The sequence below is a fragment of the Magnolia sinica genome, chromosome 6 (genome assembly GCF_029962835.1).
Source record: "Magnolia sinica isolate HGM2019 chromosome 6, MsV1, whole genome shotgun sequence".
Taxonomy (NCBI): Eukaryota; Viridiplantae; Streptophyta; class Magnoliopsida; order Magnoliales; family Magnoliaceae; genus Magnolia; species Magnolia sinica.
The window spans coordinates 84,402,210-84,428,509 of NC_080578.1; the positions used below are offsets into that span (position 1 = coordinate 84,402,210).

The following is a 26,300-nucleotide window of genomic DNA, read 5'->3' on the forward strand; positions in this document are numbered from 1 at the left end:
GGTCGGGGTCGGCATCAACAGTATAAAATGCATCAGGCCCACCTGAGGATCAAATCAGCTCGATTTTTGCACCATGGCATGCTCACCAAGCCCTGCACCTGATAAGTGACGCAGACCCGTACACATGTTCCTCAGATCCTCACATTAATCATTCCTGGCACAGATCGCCTCCACACTTCTCTAAAAGCTAGTAAAAGAACAATAAAATGAAATAAAGAAAATGCTCAAAGGGGGAAAAAAATTTAATATAGAAGAGATGTTTGATTTGAAACAAGAGGAAAGGGTGTGAGGTCTCTGTACAGGAAGTTCCAGCAACTAGAATTACAAAAAATTTAAAAATAAAAACCCAAACAACCCTCCGATATTCCATCTCCATCTATTAATTAGTTGAATTGATCCAACTCTGGAAATTTACCACCCATAAAAGGAATTTCTTTTTTAAATTAAAAGGGAATTTACACGAGAATAACTACAATGAATTTGGCTTCAGTCATCATTTTCCAAATGGTAGTGATTCATCCACCATATGCATGGCATGCATGTAAATCAATCCCGGCTGTCCAAATGAGGCCCATCAAATGGGACAACAGATGAAATCAAACTGATTGAATGATCCTAACATCCGCTTATTATTAAATAGACAGCTGAAATAAGTTGGTCCGCTGCCCACACTCAACAGGCAAAATCAACTGCTATGATTGTCATCAGTGTGATTTTGGCTATTCTCCAGAATGGCCCATGATTTGAACAGTCCGGATTGCTCCATACATGCATGTGATGTGTACAGGCGATCAGTCGTCACCATTTAGAAAATGGGAACGCAGGTTCAAGTAAATACTCGAGGAAGAAATGCTGCAGAGTTAATTACCACCATTGTTACTCATGGATGTTGCATTGTTGCAGGTAAGGATGGTCGTAGTTGAGAAATTTGCTCCAATAACTTCTGTACTTTCCCATCCCGATTTCCAGCCATGGCTTCATGTTTCCATTGTAATGGATGACTGCTGCCCTCTCTATCTCTCCTCGGCCGACGCCTGACTCGTATCCAAGTCCGAGGACATGCCACCGTCGGTCCAGAGCAACTGTGTGGTTATAGAAAGTCAGCAGGCCCAACGGCAAGCTCCCAGCTTTCCATAACTGCTTCCTCTTTCCCTACAACCACATCCATGGACAGTGAATGAATGTTATAGTACTCTCAAACAAATGCACATGCAAGCATTCAAATGATCTTCAAATATGCTCCCTTTCCCCTAACAATCACAAACAAGAGTGCAAGACTAAACAGGAATGCATGCATACAAAGATGGACACATACATTGCAATAACTCACACAAGGCGGAGGAGTGAGCCTTTGATTTGAGAAACGTACTTCACTTAGGGCTACAACTTTGGTTCAGGTTGACTGACCAAACCCAAGGTCGGCTCTGGTTGACAAGGTTGTCGGGTTGGGTTTGGGTTGAACAAAGCCAAACTGATTTGAATTTGGATAGGGTTCAGGCAGAGAAAATTCAGGTCAGGTTGGTAATAATCACATGTAGAGTGGGTTGGTTTAGGGTTGAGTATCGAGGACTTTGGGTTGGGAACCTCAGGTTGGGTCCTCTTGCGGCGGGGTTGGGCTCATGTTGACCCTCAACCCGACCCATCGACCTGAGCCCAACCTGCCTGAGTTGCACCCCTAGCTTCACTTGCATGGAGAGATGCATCAGAACAAGCATAGGTGGATGCAAAAGAATACAGAACAAGCATACAGAATGTATAGAACAATAGGTGCATGCTGTCAAACCAAACTTTTCTCCACATGCGTATATCCATCTGTTAACCAATGTGTGTGCATGTCAACTAGGCCATGTGAGTATACTGGTGTGCTCATCTGTATAGGTGGGCTTACAACTCAAAAGTGCAACTACACCATGCATGCACAACAAGTGCGTGGGGAGTTAAAATGGTGCAAGAATAGTGAATGCAGGATGCACATTATCAGAATGGTGTTTTTTTTTTTTTTTAAGGGTATCAAACTTGAGATGTCTGAATAAATTTTTCTGAAGAAACAACACTTCTTTTTCAGGAACACATCAAGGAGAATAGTTTCAACAGTTAGCCATGAAAAATATATTTGCTAGGAGTAATGAACAGCAAATACACTTGTTATTCTCTAGGAAAAAGAAGCTACCTATAAACTAGTATGAAAATAAGCCAAACACCATGTTGCAAAGACACAGATTTTTATTTATTTTTAACCAAGTGATAAAGCTAAAACTTTAATTAGAAGCAGCTGCAGGGGAAAAAGCATAGATCCATCAATATGATGAAAGGTAATCCCCAAAACAAAAGATATGTACACCCCTTCACCCGCTAGATTTTATTTCAAAAGGTCATGACAATACCAGAATTTCTTTATGGGGAAAAGGAAAACAAAAACGAAAAGAAAAGAAAGGCATTATAACAAATCATGAGCTAGAAAGATCCTTCAGTGCAATGAGAAAGAATTCTGCAAGGAAAATTTTCTTTCCAATAATATCCAAACAGGAAACAACATTGAAATTCTGTTCATATAGGTCGGAGTGGCACATTTTAGCTTCATTAGGTACAGAAAGCATTATCATTTAACTTTCAAAATCAAGAAACCGAGGTTCCAATGTTTGCATAATCACCTCACCAAGGATATCCAATTTTCCTTTCCTGTATCGACATAAAGCATCAATGAATGCATGTAAAAGTAAATGCATGCAAATGGTCCTACCAGTTGCAGCCATCTGTGGTATTTTGCAGTCAGATCTCGTCTCCTCCACTCACGCAGATCAAACACGTTCATCCCAAAGGCCCACGTGCATGCCTTGGCATCAAATCTCTTAGCCACCGATGCATCTGAGAAGTTAATGAACATATCCATCCGATGAAATGATTCATTTTCCCCACATGTCTCCACTGCCCCATTTACCTTCCCCTTCAAATCAGCACTCCAAAATCCCTTTAGATCCTTCTGGACTACCACATCATGGTCAAGGAGCACTACCTTTTTGAGAGTAGGAAAGACATCTGGCAGATAGAAACGGAGGTGGTTCAGTTTAGAAGTGTATCTTGGGTCGAGGGAGTTTGGCTGCGTAAACATTGAGTTGTAACTCGAAGGCAGCCATTTAAAATTGTCCATGCTCACAACTTGGATTGTTGCTTGACCAGGACTGTTCGCCAAGAACCACATTGACATTGCCGGTAGGTTGAGAGCATCAGTCACCACATGAAAGACAATTTTCTCTGGTTCCTGTAAATGGATTAGCACCAACCATTAGACTCTTCACTAATGTACAATGCTTCCCATAACATGCAACATGGCAGCTAATAACCTAAAAATAAGCATGGTTATCAATTCCTTTTCCCTTACCAGTGGTTGTTCCATTTTTCCAACTGGAATGGATGGATTCAGCATTTGGTTATTTCCATTCAGTTTCAGAAAATATGCACGAATTTTTATCTTTTATTTTTAAAAGGTTAGGAACTCTCTTTTAGGCTACACATTTTTAATCTTCCAATTCAACTGGGAGGGGGCGTTATTTTAATGGAATTCCCCTCGAGGCATCAAGATTTTTTTTAAAACGTATATATAGGAAAAATTGCACAGAAACATTTTGGAAACAAACCTAAATGGCAGAAACCAGATTGGAAGAGGATCCACTACATTAATGTACCTGCACTTGCACTGGTTCTTGTACCAATACAAAACATTTTCGCCAAATGAAACAAATTTGACAGAAAGAAAGTAGCCGCACAGAAGGTTCTTGAATCACAGTGCACTTGCCTTGACAGGATAACAGTTCCTCATAAAAATCTGGCATGGAGTCTTATATCCTGAAGGGGAGACACGGTAGTTTATCCAGTCACATCTGCTCTCACAGCAAGTAAACACCAGCAGCACCCTCAGCGCCACCGTACAAGTGAAACTTGTCCAGCTATATTTTATATTTCTTCCCTTTTTTGTTTCTCTTTGACGAGGGAAAAAACAACAGTTAAATTTAACAGAAACCAGATTCAACGGAATCGGAATCAACCTTGGTGATTTAAAAAGGCTTAAAAGTAATTGTTTTCTCCATTATCAGTAGGGAGGAACTGCACCAGCCAGTTCCCAGCCAAGGTAGAGGAGGAGGATTGATGTCTGGTGGGCAGCCACAATGAGTGACCCTCTCGTCACTACCCCTATATCAAGAGTAAATATGTTGAGCATTCCTCTGCCAACATAGTGCATACTGGCACTTGCACTTCTTGTGATAAAAACAGGCTTGTGTTCAAGTCTTTCAACAGGTGTCATTAATGACTTCAGTATTTAATCGTAAACCGTATATCAGTTTGACACTCTTCTCATTATTTATCTGGAATATACAAGTCATCATGAGAATTTTACTCGTATGAGTTCAGTCATGGAATTTATCCAGAATCTAGGAAAACAAGGTACTAATCAGGATGACAATACTGAAATTTGTGGCTAGCCCTTTTTTTCTGTAGAGACTGAATCTTCGGGAGGAATTTTTTATTTAAAAAATAATAATAAATAAAATAAAATAAAATTGATGCATTGACATGATTTTAACTTCAAACTCCATACATTTAGATGAATATACCTATCTTAGCCAGGTACAGTAAGCATATCAAGTACAGTATATGACCTCTAAATCTGACATTCTCAAGAAAAAAGCAAGGACTTGTTACTAATAAATTTCTTTTTCATAGAAAGGTTTTGAATAACAGTATCAGTTGGCATATTGGCCAAGCGCAAACAATGATAAAATACAGGGCATATCAGACCATATCATACCTATATTGGCCAAAATAAAAAATTTGGCACATAATAATATTTTGAAAGATTAATAACAAAATGGGAACCATGTAAAACACCTGAATGTATCACTTAGCATTTTTAACATGTATTTAATGGTGTACCCAACTATTCTTTTGATAAGAAGGCTCTGTTGGCATGACTTGCTGAAAGCCAACCAGCTAGGCCCTAACTAACACAAATAAAGCATGATTTAGTCGATTGTGATACATTTCAGAGAAATATAACAAAAAGATTTTTAAAAATGAATAAAAAATGATGGTTTATCCCTTTTCCTGGGTTTTGAAAGTGATCCATTCCAATTTGATGCATCAAATCTCACTCAAATATTGTGTTTTGATTCCCAAAATAGGCCTCAAACGAGTCTAAAAAGTTCATAAGCTTCCTCTAGGGTTGAAACGAAGAAAAAAGTGAAAAATAAGAGAAATATAAAAAGAAAGAAAAGAAAAACGAAACCAATGGAGGCCTTTATGGAAGTATCAGCCCATATCAGATGTTTCAGCCTGTGATGGTGGCAAACTGAACATACCGCCCCGATTGACCAATGCAAGCCAATACAGCCCACTTGCTTTCTAAGCCGATTTATCCTTGCATTGCGTAATGGTTGGACCGAAAAGGTTACAATATGGCCAATACAGCTGCATTGTAGCCAATTTTATTTTATTTTTATTTATTTTTGAAATGTATTGTAACCATTTTTAAAACCATGTTCCCAGTAGACAGCCAAGTTGGCACGTTCACTCTAAATTCTATATAACTAGTAGGTAAGGCATTCAACACCCTAATAGATCCAGAATCCAGGTCTCACAGATGTGGGATACCTTGTCCTCTTTCATGACTCATGCATCCAATTTTGGGTATCTAAGTCTTTTAAGCACCAGGGTTTCATAGGTTTATACAATTTTCATAAACTAAGCACTGATTGTTCAGTGTGGTTCGGCATGCTACAGATTCTGACTAAAATCATCATCATCTAAAGCCTTATCCCAATTAATTGGGCTGGCCCTTTTTTTTTTCTGAAGATTAATTGGGCTTGGCTATTCTGACTTTAAAAAAAAAACAATAATAAGGGCATGGGGGAAAGAAGAAAAGAAAACATATTCCAGTCAATCATATGCAAAGCAGAACACTTATGATTTACTCAAATTCCAGATTAGAGTAAAACTTGGTCAGAATCGCAGCAGGTGAATTACTGGAACTTTAAAATTTTCCATGAAGAGAAAAGCTTCTGTAACTATACATTTACAGCATGAAATTTAAGGCTTCTTTAGAATCCTAAAGCATGTACATAGGCAAGTATTATCCTTGCATACTGCATAAATATGTGGCAGATTCGCATGCTTTGTGCATAACATCAAATGGCTAATGTATTTGTATTCCATGCCTTACGAAAGTGGCAGTGAGTGTACATGTGCATATGTAATGCATATGCACATCATATGCCTTGAGACTTCTCATGACATGCATGCAAGTGCCTGAGTGTTACAGAGCACCAGTCTCAGTCAAATTTGCAACATTTTACATACATGAAACAGCAAAATGTTAACACCAGAGTTTCAACATGAGGTGATGGGTTTGAGTACCCGTGTGAGTGCGTGGGTGTGTGAGTGCATGAGATTAAAAGAAAAATGCTAACATGCTACCAAAAAAAAAAAAAAAAAAGAGCAGATGCAGTTCTCACCGCAGATGTGGAGACAGTGGAGTTAATGACAACTGCACATGCAAGGACATTGTCAGAGAAAACAGCATAATGATAGAGATCTGGCTGCTGCAAATTCTGTCTATTGGGAAACTCCCGCTCCACCGGCTGCAGAGAGTAGTAGTCAGCAGTGAGCCGCATGGATAAGCAGTGAAGACCCTTGGGAAAGGTTCTCGCAGCAAGCTGAACAAGATGGCTGGCCTGATTCTTTTGTGCCCGAACCTGTTCTTCAGCATTGTGGGTCATAGCACGCAGCTTTATTGCCATTGCAAAACAGTCAGGGTAAACCCGGCTCGCTTTGGACAAGGTCACCTCCATGGATCTCATCCTTTGCAAAGCCCTGCACAATTTGTTAATCTTTAATCAAAGGAAGTGCCTGAATTCCTTTCTTCTCAAATCATTCAACAAGTATTCTAGTTTGAGCTAGACTCTAGAGTGCATTGCCACAAGTTCCCATCACCCACCATATTTATGGTATGCATGCACGTGAACCAGACCATGACCCACTGTGAGCGGAGAAAATACTGACAAGTACAGTGATTGAATTATTTAGTCTATTCTATCCATTGTTAAAAAGAAAATAGTCAGCTCCAAATTCAACACCATGAAATCAAAATCAAATGGTTATGACCATCAAATTGAGATCCTGGCAGTTTCATCCACAACAGTGTCCACAAGTCGGATGGTCAGGATTGACAAACGAGTATGCCATATGTATGGTGATGCAGGACATGAAATTCAAATATGATGTGCAAGATTTTCAGGCTTTAGATTACACTAGTTCGGAAACAATTACACAAAATTTCATATCCCACACAAAAGTTCAAGCACTCAATCAAGGGGAATCTATGCAGGTTCAGGCCTACATAAGTTAGGGCTGGATCAATCAAAATTATAGACCAAAGAATAATCAGAGGAGAGTAAATTCATACACACATGCACAGAAATAATTCCCCAATCCAAGGGATTCACAGATTTCAATTCGGGGAACTCTGAGATTGAAGAAAGGTCATAAAATTGGGGATTTGAATAATTTAGGGTTAGGTCTAGGGATTTTGGGTGAAAGAGGAGTGAAAGAGAGGAGAGAAACGAACCAGAGAAGCACCGCCCACGTGGACAGCAGCTATGGCTCAGGCACACGTGCATGTGATCCCACCCGCATGTGTGTGGGGTCCACGAATCGGAAAAAGGCCAGCTTGGCCCTAGTCAGTCAAGGGTGGACCACAAAACCCCCCAAGTTTCAAGACGATCGATCTGTGCGTGGTGCTCCGCCGAAGTTTCAGCCCTCCTATAGGGCTAGATTCTAAAAACCTGCTGTAGAAAAATAAAAGCCTGCAAAATATTGATGGATTTGTAGGGAAGATGGCTGTAGGAGAAAAGAAATATGGATGGTAGAAGGGTAAGGCGAATCGGGACAAGTGTAGCTTCGCACCAAGGTAGTCAGCCCTTCGAAGAAGGGAGGGTTTCACCACCCAATTGGATTTCCACAACTCAGAAACTCAGAGAAGCAGAAAAACAAACATAGAAATTTTATTAATCTTCAATAAGAAAAAAGACTACAAGGGGTGCCTATTTATAATAAAACCCTATACCCCAAAACTTGGGCCATGTGCACAACCTATTACTTGGAAACAAAGTAATAAAAAATAACAATTAATCAAAGCAATCTAAACTGTTCATGATATTCCTAATAATAATAATAAGCAAAACCCAAAGTACTATATTAATTAGAATAGTGGGTCACGATCATGAGAACCCATGGTGGGATTCGCATGACTATCGGGTACACTCCAACGAACCAAAACGCAGTCCTCTAACTAGGAGGCCCTCCCTGGACATCGTCATTGATCCAAATCGATGGTGGGGCCCTCCTTGCGTACGTGCGTAGGGGGCATGCGTGTGCATATGATGTCTCCATCAACTCTCCCCGGCTGCGAAGATTTCGCCACTGGCGAAACAAAACTCCTAAACTGCTCCAAGATGTCAGGATCAAGTCTCTGAAGCTCCTCCTTAGTGAGCCACGTACTGTCTGAAACTGCGCATGACTTCCACTTAACCAGGTCTGTGAACATCCCATATCTGCACATATCTACCACATTAGCACGTGGTGCATTTGTGCTTGGTGCTTGAAGATGGGTGTATGTACTTACGCAGTCATTGAGGACATGATCAAGGTGTCCCGTATCGGTATCGGTTGGCGTAACGGTGTCCTCCAAAACCGATACGGATACGGGGGCGTAACGGCGCAAAAAAATTTTTTGCCAAAAAAATATGGATTAAATCCAAAATATTCTAAGCATTCCAAATATGCATTCATTTATAAATTGGAACATGTTTATAGTGGTGTAACGGTCCGCTCTTTGGTGAGAAGTTGTATCGGACTGTCTGATGAATTTATGAACCAGATAACCTGAATTTGACTACAAAATTCATATATTTAATTTTCTAACTACGTACTATCAATGATAGATATATTAGAATGAATGTAAAATGAAAATATCTTACATTAGGTGTTTGCAATTATTTTTGAGGAATTTCTTGAACATACCTGTGCAGTGTGCACGTGACTGTGATAGTGTGATTCCTATCTATGACCTGTCATCCTCAAGTCAAGAATATTTAAAAATAATAATTAGTAGTGTCTGATATACTCCCCTGCAACTTGATTAAGGATTACTTGATTGGTTGTCAGGGAAGCTATTTTAAATACAAGTTCGGCAGTGTCAAGTGTGTGCATGGCTTCTTGCAATAATACTATTGTGAGCTGTCTGCTGCAAATACTTACCTTAACACAAATATATACTCACAATCACAAGTCACCACCAAAATGAAAATCTGCTTTTTTGTGGTTGCTCAACCTCCACATCATCGTCATTGTCACCATCAGGCTGAGGCTGTCCAATAGGTATACGTGCTGCATATCCACAATATCCAGTGCCAGAAGGAAATACTAGATCAACGAAACTAGAGGATGACTGATCCTAACTAGGCAACGACTCTGACCCGGAGTAAGGATATCGACCAGTGCCCGTCGAATAGCCATTCTGGTGCCCATACTCAGGCTGTTGAGAATCTTGAGATTGAGAGTGCGTCTGCTGTGATGAATAACTTGGATTTAGATCTCGATATCTATAATCATATGGATATTGATCGGGAGGGCTACTCCAACATGAATGTGATGGAACAGGCTCAGTATAACCATCATAATTTAATTGACCATAAGAATATCCATCATAATAACCAAGACCATGAGCCTGTTGATGTTCCGGACCTCCCAGACCCGGTGCACCACTAGATGTACCCACCTCATGCTGGCCATATCGTGACTCGGTACACTCATAAGTCCGACCTCGTGTACCACTTTGTCGATGTTCATCGACATCGTGATCTGTAGACGGCTGTATAGGGCGCTAAGCAACACTAAAAGTGCCAGCACCAGGGGCAGGGGGGTCATCATCATCATCTGACACGGTCACGCTACCACTGCTCGTATTCTTTTGTTGATCTTGAGCCGTATCCGTACGTGGCATAAACGCTGCCCCTCTTACTGGGTCCAACACGTCTGCACGACTCTCTTGTTGCGCTCTGCGTATTTCTGGGTCATCAATTTCCAATTCTTTACTATCCTCTTCAATTTGTTTTCCCCTTATTTCCAACCAAGGTAGAAGTGGGTCATCCTCATCATAAATATTGTCCAAGTTTATTAGACAGTAGTCTCCGTCATCAGCAGTTGTAATGCACCTATGATGTCATCGCATTCTTAGTTTTATATTGTAGTGCATGAAGACAAGTCTATCTAATGTTCTAGTCTGCAATCTATTCCTATTCTTTGAATGAATGAGCGCAAAACAACTCCAATTCCTTTCACAGCTAGAGGAAGATGTTGTCTGGCTCAAAACTTTTACTGCAATTTTTTGGAGAGCCTTCGTACTCTCTCCGAAATTAATCCACCATTCGGCCAGTTGCAATCTAGATACTGCATGCTGTGCAAGAGCATCTCCAAAGCTATCAAGGCGATTTCCAAATGTATCTAATTCATTCAATGCTTTTATTTGCAGATCTAAGTCAGGCTCTAATCTCTTTATCACATTTTTTAGCCCGACACGAACTTCATCATTCGCAACAAATGATTGGGCATATCTATACCTAGGATTTAGGTAGTAACCTGCTGTATGAAGATCGTGATGGAGTTGTTTTGTCCATCTCTTGTCAATCATCTTCCAATAAGTCTCCCAACTTCTACAATCACGTTGAATTGCAAACTTTGTCTTATCCATGGCATCACATAGGAAGCCCATGGTAGGTGCTTTATCGGATTCAACAAGACGGAGTACCCTCATTAGTGGCTCCATCACCTTTAGGATCACCTTGACCTTCTTCCAATATTTATTGTCCCGTATGGTGTTCGCAACTTCGACCGGTGTCCCTGATGTCTTCTTCCCATGTTTTGTGTTGAGCCATTCTCGGGAAGCGAACATCTCACTCAACTCTTCCCTATGCTGGAATAAACTTTCTAATGCTATAAAGTTTGTTGCGAATCTAGTCGCCGCAAGCCTCAACAACTCTCGTCCTTTCGTGAACTTTCTCATTATTGCAACTACTTGATTATGGTTGTAAATAAACGTCGTCATTTCTCTTGCCCTTTAGACCATTTCCTTAACATTCTTCTTCTTCCCAATATCTTCTAATATAAGATCAATACAATGGGCAGCACATGGTGACCAAAAAAGATGTTTTCTCTTATCCATCAACATATATCCTGCAAGCTTATATGTTACTTCATTATCTGTCACAATCTGCACTATATTCTCATTTCCAATCTCGTCCACAACTTTATCCATTAGTCCATTAATATAAGTAGAATTTTTTGTTGCCTCTAAGGCATCAATTGACTTGTGGTATATAGTTCCTAAGTGGCAGTATACCATGAAGTTGATCATGCTGTGTCTGGTTGGGCCAGTCCAACCATCACACATGATTGTGCATCCTCTGGCTTGCCATTCAGGTTTAAAGGTAGCCACGTATGCTTTCACATCCGCATACTTTGCATCTATCCATTTCCCCCTAATCTCCTTAGCCGTGGGAGCTTTTATTCCTTCACCTGCTTCTGCTGCTGCATCAATTACCACCTGCCAATATGGAGAATTGGCTGCATTAGGAGGTATGTTGGCATGTACAAGTATCACGCACTGACCCATGTGTGCCAAACATGCAGCGACGTTCTTCCTCTTCATGAGCTAGACGCAAGCTCTCTCCTAGCTATAGTAAATTCTCGATCTGAATCTTCGTCCGAATCAATATCTTCATCACGAATGCCCATATATTCAAGACCAAACACTTCCTGTCGAGCTGCATCCAAAATATCATCTTTCTTCTTTTGTACAGCAGCACATTTACCCTTCGACTCATCCAGACTAGCTTGCATTAAAAGCATTATCTCTTTCGGTACTCTACTACATGGCGCAACTTGACCCTTTCGATGTGCCAAATGTTGTTTGAGACGGGTAATTCCACCAGTCACTAGTCTATCACAATACTTGCACTTCATTTGGTGCCTAGTACCACCAACCCTCTCACAATGTTGCCATCCAATATCATCACTTACTTGTCGTTGGCCAGACTCAGACATTTCTTTAGGTTTAGGTAAATACTAGATAATTAGATATGAGTATGAGTGTATGACCTATGTTAATAAAGATGATTTTATATTCTAACTAAACCCTAAGAAGCTCCAAGGCAAAACCTGTCCAATATAAGCAAATAAAAACATAAAGTCACTAATTCGAAAGTAGAAAAAATTTATAAAATGAAACCCAAAATCTGTAAAATACACATTAACATATTCTACTATGATTAACACATCACATGGTATGATTAAAACAGCAAAACAATCGTTAAAAAATTATTTTTCGAATTTTAAAAAAAAGGGCCATAATTAATGCGTAAATAGAAAAAAATATTAAAAAATTATAAAATGGCACCCCAAATCTGTAAAATGCACATTAACATGTTCTACTATGATTAACACATCATATGGCATGATTAAAACAGCAAAACAACCATTAAAAATTGATTTTTCGAATTTAAAAAAATGGCCAAAATTAATGCGTAAATAGAAAAAAATATAAAAAATATATAAAATGGCACCCAAAATCTGTAAAATGCACATTAACATATTCTACTATGATTAACACATCATATGGCATGATTAAAACAGCAATACAACCATTAAAAATTGATTTTTCGAATTTTAAAAAAAAATGGCCAAAATTCATGCGTAAATAGAAAAAAATATTTAAAAAATATAAAATGGCACCCCAAATCTGTAAAATGCACATTAACATGTTCTACTATGATTAACACATCATATGGCATGATTAAAACAGCAAAACAATCATTTAAAATTGATTTTTTGAATTTTAAAAAAAAGGGGCAAAATTCATGCGTAAATAGAAAAAAATATTTAAAAAATATAAAATGGTACCCCAAATCTGTAAAATGCACATGAACATGTTCTACTATGACTAACACATCATATGGCATGATTAAAACAGCAAAACAATCATTAAAAATTGATTTTTTGAATTTTAAAAAAAAAAAGAGGCAAAATTCATGCGTAAATAGAAAAAAAATATTTAAAAAATATAAAATGGCACCCCAAATCTGTACAATGCACATTAACATGTTCTAATATGATTAACACATCATATGGCATGATTAAAACAACAAAACAACCATTAAAAATTGATTTTTCGAATTTTAAAAAAAAAGGGTTAAAATTCATGCGTAAATAGAAAAAAATATTAAAAAAATATTAAATGGTACCCCAAATCTGTAAAATGCATATTAACATGTTCTACTATGATTAACACATCATATGAGATGATTAAAACAGCAAAACATATTAAAAAAATATAAATACCTATTTTTGACAAATTTATGAAAAATGGCCCACCAAGCTTTGATTCAACAAAATCCGCAATATAATGTGTTTTTTCCTCAAATATCCAGCCAAGGTTGGTCGAAATTAGTAGCAGAAGGAGTGAAAAATAATTTGGAAGCAAGAAGTTTCAAAAAAACAGCAAAAATGAAGCTTAAAATGCAAAAAAAAAAAATGTTACCGTTTCTAATCGTTACGGGCCAGTAACGGCCGTTACGCCCCGTATCGGCCGATACAGAGACAAAAAATCGTAACGGCCGATACGGCCCTGAAACGGGTAACGGTTTCCACCGTTACCGTTACGTATCGGCCGATACGGCCGATACGTAACTGATTTGGCACACCTTGCCATGGATCAAGGGACAGGTCTGGAGAACCAAGATGGGTGGGTGAAGGTCCGGACAAAATATCAGTGGTTCCCTGAAAAGTAACTAGATGTTCCACATTGAATGTGAAACTAATTCCTATGGAAGGTGGAAGATCTACCACATACGCATTGAGACCGTTTCGTTTTATAATTTTGAAGGGTCCAGCGTTACGCGCGTATAATTTACAAACGGCCCCCTGAGGATACTGCTCGGGCGTAATGCGGACCATCACAGAGTCCCCTACATTAAATTCCTTAAAACGTTTATACCGGTTTGCAGAAAATTTGTAATGTTCATCATTACTAGTAGTGATCTTTCGCCTGATTTGTTGATGCAATGAATGAATGTGATGCGCAAAGGACTCTGCAGACTCTAATGGCCCATGGGACAGTGACGTAGGGACAAGATCAATAGGCTTCCTATGCTTATAATCAGTAACGACTTTAAAAGGACTTCGACCTGTGAACCTATTGACAAAACTATTAAACACAAACTCGGCTATAGGTAGTACGGTGTCCCAAGTCCTGGTGTGCTCCCCCACTAAACATCTAAGCAAACTCCTCAGGCTCCTATTGACCACCTCAGTCTGACCATCGGTCTAAGGGTGGTAGGCAGAAGAAAATTGGAGCCTAATATTCATCATGTGTCATAGTGTCTTCAAAAAGTTAACTCATGAATCGCATGTCACGGTCAAACACTATGGTTTTTGGTAACTCATACAGTTTGATGACCTCACTAAAGAACAGTTTGGCAACATGAGATGCGTCGAAGGTCTCAGAACAAGGAATGAAGTGGGCCAGTTTAGAAAAACGGTCCACGACAACAAATATGAAATCATGTTTCTGAATAGTCTTGGGGACTCCAAGCACGAAGTCCATACTGATGTCCTACCAAGGAATGAATGGAACAGGCAAAGGTGTGTATAATTCTGTATTTTGCTTTTTCTGCTTTGCCAGTTGACAAGTACAACATTATCCTATAATTTTGGCAACATCTCGCTTAAGGCTTGGCCAATGAAACCTATCCTCCACTAGGGCAATGGTCTTGTCTCGACCGAAATGACCCGCGACCCCTCCTGAATGTAACTCCCAGACAAGAAAATTGCAGAGGGAGGTGCGAGGTATGCACAAGCGGTCACTCCTAAACAAATATCTATCTAACAATAAGTACTCACTGCTAGCTCCTGACGACCTCTCTAACAACGATGCGTACACAACTCCAAAATCTGGACACTTAGAATAATCTTCTTTGATGCGCTCGAGGGCCGTAACTTTGACACTCATGAAATTGAGTAACGCGACTCGATGACTTAACGCATCGGCAGGCTTATTCTCTACACCCGTTTTGTGCTTAAACACAAAAGTGTACTCTTGAAGGAATTGTACCCACTTGGCGTGCTTAGGGTTTAATTTCTTCTAAGAGTTCAGATATCTCAAGGCCTCGTGATCTGAGAAAAAGACGAATTCTTGCGACAATAGGTAATGACGTCAATGGCACAGTGATTACACTACCGCATAAAACTTTGTCGTAGGTGGAATATTTTTCTTTCACCTCATTCAGTTTCTCACTAGAAAAGGCAACAGGGTGCCCTTTTTGACTAAGTACTCGTCCTATGCCGACTTCTGACGCTTCACATGCAACTTCAAAAGCTTTTGAAAAATCCAGAAGTCGTGTGACTGAAGTTTCAGTCATCTTTACCTTTATCTTCTTGAAGGCCTTCGAGGCTGCCTTTGTCCATTGAAACTCTCCTTTTTTTATGTAATCCGTGATGGGAGCCATAATGAAACTGAAGCCTCGAATGAACTCCTATAGAAGGTGGCAAAGCCGTGAAAGCTGCGCACTTCATGAATATTGCGGGATTCAGGCCAGTTGACGATGGCCTTGACCTTCTCGGGATCCGCCGATACGCCCTCAGCTAACACAACAAAACCCAAGAAGATAACACTACTAGACAAAAACGCACACTTCTTTAGGTTGGCATACAATTTCTCGGCTCTAAGAATCCCACAAACCTATCTCACATGGTTGAGGTGTTGTTCCTTGCTCATGCTATAAATTAAAATATCATCAAAATATGCGACCAGGAACTTCCCCATGAAGGGCCTCAATACTTGGGTCATCACACGCATGAAAGTACTTGGGGCGTTAGTCAGCCCAAAAGGCATAACTAGCCACTCGTATAGCCCATCCTTCGTCTTAAAAGCCGTCTTCCACTCATCACCAGGGCGTACAAGGATTTAGTGATAACCACTTTTGAGGTCAATTTTCGAGAAAATAGTAGCATTGGCCATCATATCCAACATGTCATCAAGACGCGTTATGGAAAACTGATACTTGACTGTGATTTTGTTGATGGCCCTAATATAAACACACATCTTTCATGTGTCATCCTTCTTATGTGTAAGAAGGGTGGGCACGGCACACGGGCTTATGATCTCTCGAATGAAACCCCTAGGAGCTCATCAATCTGTCTCTTCAACTCTGCATGCTCTTTGGGTTCATTCTGTAATGAGGGAGGTTTGGTAGAGTCGCCCCAGGGACTAAATCAATGGCATGCTGAATATCTCTCACAAGGAAAGCTCATTCGGTAGATCATCAGGAAAGACATCACGAAAATCATGCACTACCTGAACGGCCTCAGTGGGTAACTCTACTGGCTCATATTCTTCCTCTTCGTCGTCACTCTTTGGGGGCACTACTTCTCTTTGCCCATCAATAAGGAGCACCTTGGTGCCCTCTCTCGTGTCGCATTGGTGGGCAAAGTGACAAACCCTTGACGCCTAAAACACCTACTTGCTCCACTCTTATACGAGCTAGACCCGATAACTTCTTTACCCTTATCATCCTTGGGCCTGGACTGAGAATTACTGGAATGTCTGTTTTGGTATCCAGTGTTAGGCTTAGCCTCAAAAGGGTTGGCCTTAGCGCTAGAATTGCGAAACTCAAACTACCTTCCCACAGATGCTTTGAGGTATTGCTCAACCTCCAATACTACTTGATATAACTGTTCAATAATGTCTGTCTTTGGTGATCAATTCTCTCCTAATGTCAGAACGGAGGCCCGTTTTAAATCGAAGAAGGGTGAGTACGGGATCCTCATCAACTTCACACCTGGTCAAATACTCTTCGAACTTCTCAATGTATTCCACCACACTCATGGAACCTTGTCGAAGAGACTGTCATTCCTTAATCAACCATAAGCAGAGAAAGGGAGGTGCTTCTCTTTAAGGGTTTCTTTCATTTCTCTTCAATGGAGTATTGGGAGCTCCTTCGCTCTTCCTTTCTTTCACTCTATAGTAGCCCAAAACCTCTTTGCTTGGCTCACAAGCTTCATCTTGGCGAATCGGACTAGATGAGCATCCGACATGTCATACCACTCAAAATAGTGGTCCATATCTACCAGCCAGTCTAAAAAGGCTTTCAGGTCCAAGTGGCCATCAAATGTAGCAACATCTACTCTTAACTCCCTTGAGTTGCACATCTGGGTCATATTGATCATGATGTCCCTCGCGGGGTGGGGGCACGGGTGCGCGCCCTTAACCAATTCCTTGGCCACCTTCATTCCTTGGTCTAACCTCTCAATCAACTACATGAGATTGGGCATCTTCCCTAATGGTGGGGTTTGTCTGGGCGGAGGTCTCTAGTTGGTTGGGTCAACATGTTCATTGACTCTTGCAATTGCTCCATGTCTAGTATAGGGTGCAAGCCAAAACCACAACCCGTACGTGTGGGTATACAACTACTAACTCAACTTAAGGACCTTCTAATACGACTTTATACGCCTAGATGAGACTAAATGCTCCTATAGGACTCTATATGGGGGAAACGACACAATACTATTTAATTTCCAGCAAATTATTTGCCCAAAGAATTTGTCAACAGAAAATTAAGCAAAGAGATATGGGGATTTTCTGATAGCAGAAAATTCAGCAGCTTATATCATAAATTATGGACCTCTAAACAGCTCTATATGATGATATTTGATGCATAATGGACACAAATAAACTAAACCCTAAACGTGCAATGCATTCCCCTATAAAAACCTTGTGCTCTGATACCAAATTTGATGCAGGACATGAAATTCAAATATGATGTGCAAGATTTTTAGGCTTTAGATCACACTAGTTCAGAAATAATTACACAAAATTCCATATCCCACACAAAAGTTCAAGCACTCAATCAAGGGGAATCTATGCAAGCCCAGGCCTACACAAGTTAGGGTAGGATCAATCAAAATTATTTACCAAACAATAATCAGACGAGAGTAAATTCATCCATACATGCACAAAAATAATTCCTCAATCCAAGGGATTCACAGATTTCAATTCGGGGAACCCTAAAGTTGAAGAAAGGGCATAAAATTGGGGATTTGAATAATTTAGGGTTAGGTCTAGGGATTTTGGGTGAAAGAGGAGTGAAAAAAATGAGAGAGATGAACCAGAGAAGCACCGCCCACGTGGACAACAGCTATGGCCCAGACGCATGTGCATGTGATCCCACCCGCACATGTGTGGGGTCCACGAATCAGAAAAAGGCCAGCTTGGCCCTAGTCGGCCAGGGGTGGACCACAAAACCCCCAAGTTTTAGAACGATCTGACGATCGGTCTGTACGTGGTGCTCCGCCGAAGTTTCAGCCCTCCTGCAGGGTTAGATTCAAAAAACCTGCTGTAGAAAATAAAAGCCTGCAAAATATTGATGGATTTGTAGGGGAGATGGCTGTAGGAGAAGAGAAATATGGATGGTAGAAGGGTAGGGCGAATCAGGACGAGTGTAGCTTTGCACCACGGTAGCCAGCCCTTCGAAGAAGGGAGGGTTTCACACCCAAATAGATTTCCACAACTCAGAAACTCAGAGAAGCAAAAAAACAAACGTAGAAATTGTATTAATCTTCAACAAAAAAAAAAGACTACAAGGGGTGTCTATTTATAATAAAACCCTATTCCCCAGAACTCGCGCCATGTGCGCAACCTATTACTTGGAAACGAAGTAATCAAAAATAACAATTAATCAAAGCAATCTAAACTGTCCATGATATTCCTAATAACAATAATAAGCACTAGATTAATTAGAATAGTGGGCCACGATCATGAGAACTCATGGTGGGATTCACGTGACCATCGGGTCCACTCCAACGAACCAAAACGCAGTCCTCTAACTAGGAGGCCCTCCCTGGACGTCGTCATTGATCCAGATCGATGGTGGGGCCCTCCTCCTCCTTGCGTATGTGTGTAGGGGGGGCAGGATGTCCCCATCATATGATGGATGAATCACTATGATTTAAGAAAAGCAACCCTGTTTATTTTCTTTTTGAAAAGATGGCACCCTTTTTAAATTATTTTCCTGTCCTATTTATTTTGAAGTGGTAGTAGTAACACACTCTCTCTTAATAATCAGTTCAAATAAGGTTGCTTTGTTCTTAACTCTTTTTATTTTTTTCTTGACATGGTCTGGATTGACAAGAAGCATGCCACATGTATGGTAGATGAATCACCCGCATAGTTTATTTGGATCATGGATCACTATGGTACATGGTACGGGAACGAGCAGTTAACCACTTCCTACAATACTTGGTATGCTTGGTGTAGATCAAATTAGTGGCTCCAATACATGCTACTGAGCATCCGCAATATGGTTATATACACAAATTGAGACTGTAACTCTGGCTTCCAACCTGACGGAACAGGCCCAATTAGTTGGTATAAGCTTAGATGATGATGACGATGACGATGACAATGATACAAATTGATATTGTAACTCATAAATGAAATTTTGAATATTGTTACTGTAGATCCTGCATGCATAGTATTATTTTTGTGTGCCTATTATTGTATAAATCAAAGAATAAATACATTCTCAAAATACATTTATGCTATTACTTAATCAATGATAAGAGTACAGAATCATAACTTCGTAGTTTTTTAAAGCATTTTGGATCGCAGATGACCGATAATTCAAACTACATGATTTGGAACAGAAAACATAAGATTGACGATCTAGGAACCCCCACTTAATAAATGATGGAACCCACCGGTATTTATTTTCATATTCTTTTGATTAAGTGGTTGACAGGTCATATGCTCTCTCTTAATACTCAATTCCAAAAAGGCTTCTTTTTTTTCTTTTTTTTTGAAAGGTAACAACTACCAGGGATTGAACCTGGATTCAAAAAAGGCTTTTTGTTCACAATTTCTTTTTAACTAATTGGTCTAGAAGGGGATGGTGGGAAAAGGGATGAAGCACCATGTGCATCGAAAGTTTACCTCCGAGACAAATCTGAATCCTTTGTGGCTGCACCGACTGCTCGTTCCACCTCTTTTATCCGCTGTTTTAAATCTCTTACCAAATGGGAGTTACGGTTCTCTAGCGCGAAATTCAAGTATGCCTTGGCCATGATCAGCTGATCTTTCATCTGCCTTACCTTTTCATCAGTTACACTCCGAGACAGGGTACGCCGATTTGGTTCTCCTCCTTCAGACAATTGTTTAGGCTGCCCCTGCTTTATAAAAAAAACAAAAAAACAAAAAAAAACAAAACAAAAGAATGGACGGATGTCAATATTTTACTATTATTATTATTTTGAAGAGTCAGATCTCAATATTCTGTCTGCGTTAGCAGAGTTTTGACATTGAAATGACGGTAAAGGCCCTTAGATGGGGTTGAGAATTCGCCTAACATTTTGTGCTGGAAAGTCAATGATTAGATAGGGACCTTGGATAGTGATGTCTTGTGCTCCGAAGCATTTCCAAGCATCGGCATCTATTTATTTCTCACAAGATTCACGGTGCAACCTAGCTATCAAGTCAATGAGATCTCAACACCCAAATCGCAAAGAAATGGACAAGAGTACACCCACTGGAATATTTGAGTAGAGAGGGAGAGAGAACTTTATTGATATCAAACTTTTTTCTTATTATACTTAAGAAAACTCACACTTAAGAAAATAAAATATTGGAATGCCTACCCCCACCTTCCCCCCAAGAGATTGATTTCAAATCAGTCATAGTTTATTCAAATCAATCTAATCTACCTATGATGGTAAAAGCCTAATAACAATAAAAGAAAATCTAGGAAATAATCCTCAAAATCTTCAATCACATCTTTAAATCAGCCCCATATCTCCCATAATTGCAAGCTACGGTTCTTCATATTTAGGGTCCCAAATCTTTAAATAAACAGTCCAAAATCAGCGCATGTTAGGCCCTATGGTGGACCATGGGCCTACAACAATTCATGATTTAGTTATTAGGCCAAGCGTATAGTTACTCACACAGGGTGGCATGAAAGGGATCAGCAATACCTTACCAAAGGAGGATGCTGGAAGACGTTCATGTTTTATTGGAATAATTCTTTCTTTTTAAAAAAAAATTCTGATGATCAATTAAAAAAAAAAAAATTTTAAAAAGAAAGAAAAAAAGAACAAATCAACAAAACATGGGAAAGGAATGATACTCAAGATTTGAAGAGTGTGAGAATAAGGAGAGATCATTCTTTTCTCATGTATGTCCTTCAGAAAAAAAAAAAAAAACTTCATAGACATGATTGACAATTGACAAAGAAATTTATCACAAGTCATGCAAGGACCGTCCCACAGCCCACACAGTAAGTCCATTGGTGACTTTGTTCATACATATTAAAGTTCGGCTGTTTTACCACTGCAGTACAATTCTATCCTGCAGACCCACATACGAAACCATATTTGCCTTTGACAAACTCATAGAATCCCCATTTAAGTAGAAGAACCTACAATTCAAAGAACTATAAAGGAAAAAGTATATATATATATATATATATATATATATCAAGCTTATAAAGATTGTACCTTCCTTCCAAATGGGACCAATTCAGTTTTGGGTTGACTTTTTCTCCCACTTGCATTATCAATCCCTGAACCTTCAAGTGGAAGAAACTGAGTGATTAAAATCATTTTGTAAGAATTTTAAACAAACGCCATCAAATAGCAAACAAAATGCGATTATTTTATGTTAGTACGAAGGCCAACCATTTCCTTCCAATAAACTATCACCCTCTTCAGTTTTGCCAGCATCCTTAGTGATGAAGTTGTCACCAGAAGAATTCCCACGAACTACGGTCGTATAATTTTCATCTTTATAAACAATTCTCGTTGGCTCTTTCAAACCTTCACCCAATTCCTGGATTATAAGAACCCCAAGAGCACAATAAATAAAAGGAGATGCAATAAAATGTTCATCCTGAATTACCAGCATTTTCATGCAAAGCAGCATTCCAAGTGGCTCAGAACTGTCTCACAATTATAGCGACTATTAAAACAGTATTCCAAAATGTGGATGGGGGATGAACCAAAGGAATCCTCCATAGAAGAATCCTGGACTTTTCCCCATTGCATATGGACCATTTGCTAGGCTGCTTTTAACTGTCTATTTTTTTGGGCCAACAATTTGATGGCTAGGATTTTTAGATTGCAGAGTGGTCTGCAGCATCCACCACTTGTCCACAGGCAGCATCCACAAGCAGTCTGGATCTCTAAAACACAGGGACCACACAAAAAGAATGGAAGCTGAATGCATTACATATTTTCATCTATAAATCAAAGGTTGGATCATCCAAGAGGTTCCCTAGGGTGGGTTAAATCCCAAGGAGAATGGTGCCTTATGTCCGGTCCAATGGAATGAAAGAAACAATAGAACATTCAGAGACAAGGCAGTCTTGGCAGAAACCATCAAAAGAAAATTTGTTTCTCTTTTGGAGACAGAGATGGTGAGACCTGAATTCCAGCAAATAGAATGAACAGACTTTATCTGAAACTGGGAGGTGCGAGCAGCGAGACATTGTTAAGATTGTTTGGTAACCGTCTTCCACCAGGTTTCTAAATCTCAATTCTGAAGGGTGTTCTATTGGGCAACCTGGAATTGGCCAGAGCGGGGGGTGTCTTGCAAAATAACAAACATGCTAATTTAATAGCTTAATGCACTCCACATTGCCAGGCCATTTCTAATGAGGCAGGGATCAAAAGCTATAAGAGATTGGATGCTTTATCTGTCGGCACGGCATCTTTCCAAGGAGACTTCATAATTGAAGGCACCGCACATAATGTCATTTTGCGGGCAATCCAGCAAGGAGAATGGAACTTCAAATATCATGTTATATTTCCAAACTCAGATCCATTTTGGCCTATAGGAGGGGTTTTGTTTTATTTTTTCCTAACATTACAAGGACAGCAAGTGAGGTAGCCAATTTTTTAACAAAGAGGAAGTGCTGAGAGGGTAATCTGAAATCAGCTCTTTGATGCCACTTTTTTGATGTATTTCCTTTTATTCTATGAATAAAGTTAGAGAAAAACTTTGATACTCTGGAAGGTGTGATGGATGATATGCAAGCACTTAAAAGTTCTAGACATGGCATGCAAGCAATTCAAATTAAACAATTCAAGTTATATGTACCATTTTAGATGTATCATGAACCAAAAATAAAATAAAAAATTACACTTATTTTTCTTTTTAGTTACACTTATGTAATTATCATACTACCCCTTTGGCAGAGACTTGTTTGCCAGTTAAAATTGACGAAAATCCAATGATCTTATTTCAATAAACAAGTGTCCACAAATCAGAGGTTAGGATTGTTCACCCAATCTGATATTTGGACTGTGACTTAGAGACAATGGGGTCCACAATATGGTCAGTTCAATTTGAGTTAATGTATGCTACGTGAACCATTTTTAAGTGCATGTGCATCAAACATCATACGCAACCAGAGTATCAAATAACTCCCCATAAATTTTTTTGTTACATTTAAATAATTTTTAAAATAAATCAAAATAAGGAAAAGAGGGAAAAATGGAAAAAAGAGAACCTGGTGGATTGCATTTAGTTTCAAACCATCACCCGTGTGTTTCTGCACCCATAAACAAATCCATCTTCAAATCTCTTATTTAACAGAAATGAAGAATGAAACGAAAAATAAAAATAATAGCCCTGAAAAGCAGGTGTTATAAAATGCTTCGGCCCGAAGGTTGCACCGTTCTGCACGGGGTTTCATATTTTAGAAGGTGGCTAAGTTGGGCTCATGGTTCAGTGATAGAAACAGTTGATATCATGGGCCCCATTATGGATGGCCCATTTACCACAATCCCCTAGATTGGAATAATTCCAACACTTCAACAGGTGATCAACAAATAGACAGATAAAGGCCCGTTTGGATGCCACTTAAAAATGAGTCTCTCATTTTAGTTAATCGTAACGATGAGATCACGATTAAATAAAATGAAATGAACTCATTTTTCTCATTTTTAAGTAGCACCCAAACAGACCCTAAGAGATAATATACAGCAACAGCTCACATCTAACCAAGAAAGAGGCCAAAATTTATACAGCTATTCCTGCGGATTTTTGGCACATAAAACATCCACCATGAGGCCACTCATATCAACGGTTCGGATCACTGAACGATGGGCCCCACTTGAATAAACTGAAAAAACGAACGGCAACCTACATCCTTTCTACCCGACCATTGTATAATACCTCAAAAAAATAAAATTCAGAATAAAAGAAATATTTGCTTTTTCTTACAAAGCTGGAGATATCCTCAAGAAATTCCTTATGCGCTGCACAGCATATTCATCAGCAACGATCAAAACGTTAAAATTCAAAAATAATAATAATAATAATAATAATGAAGAACATGAAAAGATCAGGCAAGATTAATAGATAGAGAGAGGGTGAGAAAGAAACCTCTTAAAGATGTGAAGGTTGTGATGTTCTTGGGGAAGACGAGGATCTGAGCGAAGACAGTGATAAAGAGCAGTAAGAGGATGAGAATCCTCTGCCATTTCCATACTGCTTTCCTAATTAATACCCAAATATTTATAGGGTTTTGCATATCGCTATCTATTTATCTCTCTCCCACCCTCTCTCCTTATATCTCTGTGAAAGAATATGAATTTAGATATTAGGTTTGGAATTTCCAGTCTCTGAGAAGGAGATCATGATGATGATGAAATTAGGGTTTCTGCGGGGATTTTCTTTTTCTTTTTCTTCTCTCGTTCTTCTGTTTGTCTTGAGAAATAGAGGGAGAGAGAAGAGGTTGGGTTTTGAATCCACTTCGATCGCTGTGTTTTTCTACTTTTAAGTACTCGCACATCACGTCTAGTATCAGAATCCTACTCACGGGCAGGTAGTGATATCAAGTCAGTTCATGGTGGTGCAGGGAGTCGCTACAACACAAAGTCATGTGGGTCCCACATAAATGTCTGTGTGAAATCCGATCCGTTCATCAGTTTCAAAAGATCATCATACAATAATATCCAAAAAATAAGATAAATATAAAACCTGACTAGGCCATACCACAGGAAATAGTGGAGGTGGAAACGCCCACCATTGAAACCTTTCCGAAACTTACCGTGATGTTTATTTGCCGAGCATTCAGTCCCCCATTGTTTCCTGCGATGTGGCCCACTCCAATCTTCCATCTCATTTTTTTGTTTTGAATCTTAACATAAGCTGGTGAAACTGATGGACGGAGCTGATTATACCGGGACATCTCGCTGGGCTGCACAGGGCTTTGTATGGTACGCCATTCCATTAAAAAAGAAGAAGAAGAAGCGAATAAGGCATGCCTGGTCTGTGGAATAAAATAGCATTGAATTGTATTATACGGTATTAACATCGTTTTTGCACAATGATTGAGAGATACGAATTTTAACATCGTTTTTGTACAATAATTGCATGTCTGGAAATTATATAATATTTTAACCCTTCAATATTATGTTCCAGACAAATTAAGCAAAATTATATTTGGTTGACTTTGGAATTGTAATTATCGGACTAAATTTACAACAAATGTTGTTCACTTATGCACATGTATAACCAAAATGTCACATGTAAATTGTGTATACGATGGATGGCATGGAAAAACATGTACATCAATGTAGGCCCTTACATATGTAATAGATTAAAAAATTAACAAAAATTTCACATGGTATGAAATGTAAATACACGGGACCAAATACAATTTCATCCTAACATTTCTCATCTTTCCTATGTGCTGAATGAATTTTGCACGGGATCAAATGCAATTCTATCTCACCTACTACTATTTAACACCCTACGCCAAATACCCATTTAGGATTTAAAATCTTTTTTAGCCCATGAAAGTTTTTGGATGAAGCTGATATTTGATTACTTTTTTCCCTAAATTTAAGACTGCGTAACATTAGGAACGAGTTGGATGATAAATAAACATCACCAAGTATCATAGGAATATTTTAACGGTGAAGATCACCATCCCATTGTTTTCCCGTGGTGTGGTCCACTTGAGATCTGGACATGCTTCGATTTTGGGGTTACATCCTAAAATGATATTGATAAAAGGATGGACGGCGTGGATAAAATGTTTACATCACGTTGGGCCCACCGAGTCCTCTCACCACGTAGCTTTTCAGAAGGCTGATTGCATGCTGACACTCCCATAGTGGGTGGAGTCGCGACTGGA

The 26,300-nt window shown here is 39.3% G+C and overlaps 1 protein-coding gene across 2 annotated transcripts; it reads right to left on the bottom strand.

Annotated features, from left to right (window-relative positions):
• Nucleotides 1–227: 227 nt before the first annotated feature.
• Nucleotides 228–24,921, bottom strand: LOC131248967 (probable galacturonosyltransferase 6). 2 transcript variants are annotated; one of them, XM_058249497.1, is made up of 9 exons: nucleotides 24,542–24,921; nucleotides 24,380–24,414; nucleotides 23,664–23,705; nucleotides 21,832–21,982; nucleotides 21,652–21,722; nucleotides 20,093–20,325; nucleotides 6,507–6,864; nucleotides 2,741–3,259; nucleotides 228–1,152 (listed from the first exon to the last, which is right to left on the bottom strand). In XM_058249497.1, the coding sequence occupies exons 1-9, from the start codon at nucleotides 24,687–24,689 to the stop codon at nucleotides 877–879; spliced, it is 1,833 nt and encodes a 610-aa protein (XP_058105480.1). In that variant the 5' UTR covers nucleotides 24,690–24,921; the 3' UTR covers nucleotides 228–876. The 2 variants fall into 2 exon arrangements, with proteins under 2 accessions (XP_058105480.1, XP_058105479.1); XM_058249496.1 differs by having other exon boundaries at nucleotides 20,093–20,328.
• Between the last annotated feature and the right edge of the window lie 1,379 nt (nucleotides 24,922–26,300).

What these genes read in the sequence shown, in the direction of transcription:
- LOC131248967 (XM_058249496.1), bottom strand. Translation starts at nt 24,689, where the DNA reads ATGCAAAACCCTATAAATATTTGGGTATTAATTAGGAAAGCAGTATGG. An exon ending in TAGTTTATTGGAAGGAAATG is followed by an intron (nt 21,723 to 21,831) that starts GTTGGCCTTCGT and finishes TTCCACTTGAAG; the next exon opens with GTTCAGGGATTGATAATGCA. An exon ending in TGGTCCCATTTGGAAGGAAG is followed by an intron (nt 20,329 to 21,651) that starts GTACAATCTTTA and finishes TTTTTTATAAAG; the next exon opens with CAGGGGCAGCCTAAACAATT.